Source organism: Aegilops tauschii, chromosome 2 (assembly GCF_002575655.3).
Source record: "Aegilops tauschii subsp. strangulata cultivar AL8/78 chromosome 2, Aet v6.0, whole genome shotgun sequence".
Lineage (NCBI taxonomy): Eukaryota > Viridiplantae > Streptophyta > Magnoliopsida > Poales > Poaceae > Aegilops > Aegilops tauschii.
Window position 1 is genome coordinate 462,948,592 of NC_053036.3, and position 6,925 is coordinate 462,955,516.

At 48.6% G+C, this 6,925-nt stretch overlaps 1 protein-coding gene across 1 annotated transcript; it reads left to right on the forward strand.

Annotated features, from left to right (window-relative positions):
- Positions 1-230: 230 nt before the first annotated feature.
- On the forward strand, positions 231-6,280 carry LOC109782069 (AP2-like ethylene-responsive transcription factor BBM2). Its single transcript, XM_020340655.4, has 9 exons — positions 231-2,367; positions 2,464-3,064; positions 3,694-3,776; positions 3,983-3,991; positions 4,110-4,198; positions 4,293-4,366; positions 4,507-4,557; positions 4,641-4,717; positions 5,247-6,280. The coding sequence occupies exons 1-9, from the start codon at positions 2,145-2,147 to the stop codon at positions 6,005-6,007; spliced, it is 1,968 nt and encodes a 655-aa protein (XP_020196244.1). The 5' UTR covers positions 231-2,144; the 3' UTR covers positions 6,008-6,280.
- Positions 6,281-6,925: the final 645 nt, after the last annotated feature.

Here is a 6,925-nt window from a genome sequence, read left to right on the forward strand (position 1 = left end):
GAAAGGTGGGAATATGGTTTTGGGGGTCGAATGAAAAGGGGGAATGGCGTGGTTGGCAAAACAATTTTGCCGAGGTGGAAAAATTGGTACGGGAGAGGCATGCATCACACACTATTTAACTAGTACAATCGTGTGCGATAGCATAACGGGAGCATAATGCATAGAGTTAGCCTATATAAACAGGTTTATTGAACAGTAGAGGTTGGATTCAAATCCTAGTATCTATATTTACAACGGACATCAATTGCACACAGGTTCCTAGTTTCAAATGTGTGCAACGGGGTGTACCATTGCACATGATTTTTTTAATGTGACTCATGTGTGATGTGATTTGCCCAATCTGCAAATTAAGTGAACACATTGGCACTGAAAATCGGTTGGAAATTTAACGCACATATTGGCTGGAATAACTTGAACTATAGGACATGGAGTTTCTGCACTCGGGTGCATATGCACTGGGATGAATAGTAAAATCGGATGAAATAGGGGGGAAATGTGATTTGTTTTTTTTAATAAACATTGTTGAATGTTGTCTCAACTTGCAAAGTTTTGTGGTGAAAAAGCATTCGGAGGTCTCGGGAAAGAAAAATAAAAATGATGTTCAAAAGAGCAATAATTTAAAGTACTTTGGAACGTTGATTTTGTGCTTTTTTTTTGTCCAGAACTCCACGGGTGTTTTTCCTTCACCAACTTTGCAGGTTGCTAAAACGTTCAAATGCTAGAATTATTTGATTTTTTTTTAGAATTTACTGTCCATCACAGACGCATATGCACCCAGGAGCATCACCTCCAGACCTATTGTGTCTTACATATCATACTTGTTATTACAGCCCGAACAATAGATCAGGATTGTTATAAAACGTATCTAGTTGAGTGGTAAATTTTTATCTCTTCTTTATCTCTACTACTTAAAAAGAATGTAAAATTTCATGTTTCGCTTTTCTTTTTACCACCCCTTCGCCCAACCTTCCTTGTATGATTAACAATCACATTAATTTACTTTCCTTCTAAATCAATGCCACTTTAATTCACTTACCAAACTTATCATCAAAATATAAGATAAATCACAGACTTTAAAAAAAAGGTAAATCACGGGTATGATTTGTTAAACACTTATTTACACAATCGCATAAATATAGACAGTTAATCACAAGATAACATATTAGCATATTTTATATCCCGTTGCAACACACCGGCATTGTGCTAGTACTACTTAAAAAGAATATAAGGTTTCATGTTTCACTTTTCTTTCTGCCACCCTTTCGTCCAACCTTTTTTGTATGATAATCAATCACTTTAATTTAGTTATCTTCTAAACCAATTTCATTTCAATTTACTTACTAAACTTCTCATTAAAATATAAGGTAAATCATGGGCAGGAATTGATAAACATTTATTTACACAAACGTATTAATATGAGCAGGTAAAGGTAACATATTAGAATATTTATACCATGCTGCGACACATGATCATTGTCCTAGTAAGATTCTGTAAGTTTACTGCAACGATAATTATTGGTTAATTTATACTACTAACAAATCGATGGAAATTGCGTGCGCAAATGGATGTCTAGCATGCACTTTTGGGATTAAGAGTGGTCAACATAAGTCTCACCTTTTCCCTCACAAAAAATTAAACACAAGTCTCAGCTTTGTACTAATAACTCGCTACTGACACAATGGAGTAAGTATAAGTATAGTATCTCCCAAAAAAGTACTAGTGCCCCTACATACAAGCGAATCTACTGTAGGTGCAAAAGAAAACATACAATAGAATCGATTTGCATGCACGTTGGAATTCAGAATGTTTTCAATACTGGGAAAGTCGCTACCTGGAATCACACGTTGCATCAGGTAGCTAGCATGCAGTAGCACCCACTAGGAGGAGGCTAGCTTAGCCACTCATGCCGGTATAAGTACAGGGCCCTGCTTCTCCAGCATTTTCCTCCTGTCCGGCCGAGAGATAGGGTTGTTTTCCCCGGCCTGTCCTCGCTTCTTCCCAGCCAGCCACGAGCCACCTCCCACAAACCGATGCTAGCTTTGACTGCCCTGATCAGAAGAATCTAGCTAGCGACCAGACCGCCACTGCCATCTCTTCCAAATCAAACCACTGATCGATAAAAATACACGAGCTCCATCTCCACAATGGCTTCGGCGAACAACTGGCTCGGCTTCTCGCTCTCCGGCCAAGGGAACCACCCACAGCCCCACCAGAACGGCTCACCCGCCGCCGCCGCCATCGACGGCGACTTCTATGGCCTGCAAGGCCAGACGGCGCCGGATGCGCACCTCGGCATGTCCGGCCTCCGGGCCGACGCCAACTACGGCGTCATGGATGCCTTCAACGGAGGCACCCAGGAAACCCAAGGTGAGCTGATGAGCCACTGTGCATGTACTACTTGAGCTCCAGCGCATGTATACCTTTCTCTAGCATCTGATGTTGGATGGGATCATGGGGTTACAGATTGGGCAATGAGGGGTTTGGACTACCACGGCGGCTCCTCCGAGCTGTCGATGCTAGTCGGCTCGAGCGGCGGGAGGATGACGGTGGACGACGGCGAGGCGCCCAAGCTGGAGGACTTCCTCGGCGGCAACTCCTTCTCCGACGTCCAGGACCACGCCGGCAGCTACCTGTTCTCGTCCGGAAGCGCGATGGGCAGCGGCGCCGCGTCTGGTTCGCACGGCGTAGACGGCCGTGGCGGCAGCACCATAGAGCTGTCCATGATCAAGACATGGCTCCGGAACGACAATAACCAGGCGCAGCATGACCAGGAGATGAGCGCCGACGCGAGCGCGACCAGCTATGCGTGCTCCGGCGCGCCAGGGAGCACCGGCAACGGCGTGGGCGTGGCGAGCTCGCGTGGGCAGGGCCTAGCGCTCTCGATGAGCATGGGGTCCAACTCGCACCCGCAGATGCCGGTGGTCCCGGCGGCGGTGGGGACGGAGAGCACATCGTCGGAGAACAAGCGGGTGGATTCGCCGAGCGCCGGCACGGCAGACGCCGTCCAGAGGAAATCCATCGACACCTTCGGCCAAAGGACCTCGATCTACCGAGGTGTAACAAGGTTAGCTAGCGTGGATCTTCTTGGCTTCTGCTAGTGACCTAGAGGTGTTTAATTTGCTTCTTTGGCTCCTGATGCCTGATCTTCGTTGCCCATTACTCCCTCTAGTGATCTAAACGGTCTTATATTTCTTTACAGAGCCAATAGTTTCTTTCTTTCTCCCTCTCGATTGCACACTAATCGTTCTTCTTTTCGATGCCATTTTTGAGGGATCGATCTGTCTAGAACGCGTACGGTTAGAAGTAGCTAAGGAAAAAGATGATTTTTGGATCCTGTGTACACTACAATTAGCTAGTTACTTAGCAAAAACTTGTTTAAATCATGATCGTTCTAGTATTTTGCTAACAACATAATGCAATCAAAGCTAACTAATAGCAGTATATATGCTAGTACTTCACTTGTGCTATGCAACTTCCCACTTCACTTAGCCTTTAGGCAACACAATGCTTGTAATATAAGGTGATTCTCACAAGATGCACTAGTGGTACTATAGTTGACTAGGTAAAGGGGGGGACACATATGCATAGAATTTCCATGATCTGCGTAGGGTTGTTTGGCCAATAGAAGTATCGCTTTGATGCTTCAAAGCTGATTTTACTTTACGCGTTATTTGTTGTTAATTCGACTTGCAGGCATAGATGGACAGGGCGGTATGAGGCGCATCTCTGGGACAATAGTTGCAGGAGAGAGGGGCAAACTCGCAAGGGGAAACAAGGTATAATGAGATTGTTCATATATGAGGGGGTTGTTCATGTAGTATATACATGGACATATAGTTCAATCATTAGCTAGATCTCGATTTTTTGGCAACTTCTATGGCATGTTCTTAAGCATGTGCTAATTAGGTTTTCTGCTTTCTGTTGTGTCAATGCCGACCTCTCCTGGAACATGACACTGCAAATACTGATCATGAGAATGCAGTTTATCTGGGTAAGAATTTACACCGATCTTTCGTGCAAGTATTCAATTACCACATATCTATGGGCAAATGTTCTGATGCTAAACCCTAGATAGCACTTTAATCTCTTCTCGGTGAACATTTGCGTAGGCGGTTATGACAAAGAAGATAAGGCAGCTAGGGCTTATGATTTGGCAGCTCTAAAATATTGGGGCACAACCACAACAACAAATATCCCAGTAAGAAAAAAAAATCTATAATAGATTGTTCTGTTTCCTTCTGCATGGGCAGCCACTGATCCTGTTTTTCCTTTCACCTATAAAAAATCTGCAGATAAGTACTTATGAGAAGGAGATAGAGGAAATGAAACATATGACCAGGCAGGAGTACATTGCATATCTTAGGAGGTAACAATTGCTTGACCCAATCCAAGTTATGTTTTACAACATCACATGTATACATGTGTTGAAAGATTGCACGGTACGTAATTAAGCACGTCCTCTGTTGGCTAACAATCACATGGATGCATATGATCATTCAACTGCAGGAATAGTAGTGGTTTTTCTCGTGGCGCGTCAAAATATCGCGGTGTAACCAGGTAACTATACTGTTTACATTGCGTAAAAACTGGTAGCCTACCAGTCTCTAGTGGTACTAAATATATATCTTATGGTTTGACAGGCATCATCAGCAAGGAAGATGGCAAGCAAGGATAGGGAGAGTCGCGGGCAACAAGGATCTCTACCTCGGCACCTTCAGTAAGCCGCATAAACTATCACATCAAAGCGAAATTGCTTTCTCAGCTAGCTAAAGCACTTGTTTAACTACTGTACTGGAGTGGTGCTGCTAGTAGCTGTGCTGTGCTTCCGAGAACCAAGTCATGAAGCCCTAATTATTTACTACTCTAGCTCCAGCTCACGAAATTTCACTAGTCTCGTAGGACGCAAGCGTTGCAGTATTTTTATGCGTTCAAATGGCGCTTAATTAAGATAGTGGAGTACGTACACCATTAACTATGTCCGAAATGTTCCTTTCCAAGCTTGTGTCTCGGAGCTGTCTGAGGAAACCGGGGCATGCGGTCAAGCGTCGGTTTGAATATCCCTAGCGCCTTGCTTGAGCTTCGCGCCGTCGCATGCAGCTCGCGTTGCATGCGCCACCGCGCCGTGCGTGCGTGCGTGCGTGCGTGCGTGCATGCATGCAACGCGCGTTATGCTCCACTGGTTGGTCAGTTGGGTAGACACGCGCGTTGGTGAGCTAACCGGCCCTAATCATGCGCGTGCTGTGCAGCGACCGAGGAGGAGGCCGCGGAGGCGTACGACATCGCCGCCATCAAGTTCCGGGGCCTCAACGCCGTCACCAACTTCGAGATGAGCCGCTACGACGTCAAGAGCATCCTGGAGGGCAGCACGCTGCCGGTCGGCGGCGCGGCCAGGCGCCTCAAGGAGGCGGCCGAGCTCGCCGAGGCCGGCGTGTGGCGGGCGGAGGACGGCAGCATCGTCTCGCACCTGCAGGCCGACGCCATGGCGGGGTACCACCACGGCTGGCCCACGTCCATCGCGTTCGGCAGCCACCAGCAGCAGCAGTCCGCGGCGCAGCTCGCCCTGCACTACCCGTACGGCGTTGGCGGGCAGGCCCGCGGGTGGTGTAAGCCGGAGCAGGACGCGGTGATCGCGGCCGGGCACGGCGGGCAGGACATGCAGGAGCTGCACCTGGGGAGCGGCGGCAGCACCCACAACTTCTTCCAGCCGGCGTCGAGGACCGCAGTTTACGGCAACGGCGGTGGCGGCGCCTGGTACCAAGGCCTCGGAGGCAACGCGTACATGATGCCGGTGGGCACGGTGGTGGACGCCGACCAGGGGCACAGCGGCAGCACGGCGACTACGGAGGAGGGGAGGCTCGTGGGGTACGGCGCCGAGGCTGGCGTCGACCCGTACGCGGCCATGAGGCGCGCCTACGAGCTCTCCCAGGGCTCGTCGTCGGTGAGCGTCGCCAAGGTGGCGGACGGCTACTCCAACAACTGGAGCTCGCCGTTCAATGGCATGGGGTGATCGGCCCCCTACGTTGGTGTTACTAATCAACTGCCACACTTGTTGTAACGTACGTTGTGCGCACGAGTAACTGGAAACCAATTAAGTTCTGTAATTTTAGGATAGTCTAGAGCAGTGCATGAGCACGAGCGGTGCCTTCTGAAAGGTAGTAATGGCCAGTGATCGGTGAAGTAGGAGGACTTTGTAAATCACCATCGCTGCGCCGTTAGTTTTGGGGATTTCAGAAGGGAAAAATCAAGCTAATCTATCAAACAAACTTCCATGGCTACTTCATTCAATTGGTCCATCATCTGGTCATCAGATTGAGCACATGTAGTATAGGAGTATATATATAGTAAACCGTCTCGTGCAGTCGTGCATGCTTCCATGCATTTTACGGCCAAATCGAGCAGTGCAGCTGAAAGATTAAAAAGCATTGAACTAAGCACAGGACAAGTACGTAAGGTGTACTACTCCACTCGATCGACTTGGAGAACGCGGAGGCACATGCATGCGGTTATGGAGAGATAATTACACGATAGTACCACATTTGGGGCGGTGGTGGCAAATTGGTACCACTTTTGAAAATTTTTACGTGTCAGTACCACGTTTGGGTCTAACCGTTGCAAATCGAGCTAATCTTCGTATTTCTACGTATTGACGCTGGAACTGACCGCCCGGGCCCGCGCGTCAGCTGCCACGCTGGCGAATCGGCACCCGCCCGCTCGCTCGATACGTGCGGTCCGGCTCGAACCGGACCGGCCCGTGCTCTGTCTCTCCCTCCTCGCTCGTGCCTTCCTCCTCGCTCCTCTCTCGCCGCCCTCGTCGCCGCCCGCAGCGTTGCCGGACCGGACCGCCGCCGCCCGCCATGGTTTTCGAAGACGAAAGCAGTGAGGAGACGTCCAGCCTGCCGTACATGCACTCGATCTCATCCACGGA

Excerpts from the sequence above, each read along its gene's own strand:
- LOC109782069 (XM_020340655.4), top strand. The coding sequence starts at position 2,145 with ATGGCTTCGGCGAACAACTGGCTCGGCTTCTCGCTCTCCGGCCAAGGG. Across the intron at positions 4,199-4,292 it reads CCACAACAACAAATATCCCA|ATAAGTACTTATGAGAAGGA; the intron begins GTAAGAAAAAAA and ends AAAAATCTGCAG. Across the intron at positions 4,718-5,246 it reads TCTCTACCTCGGCACCTTCA|CGACCGAGGAGGAGGCCGCG; the intron begins GTAAGCCGCATA and ends CGTGCTGTGCAG.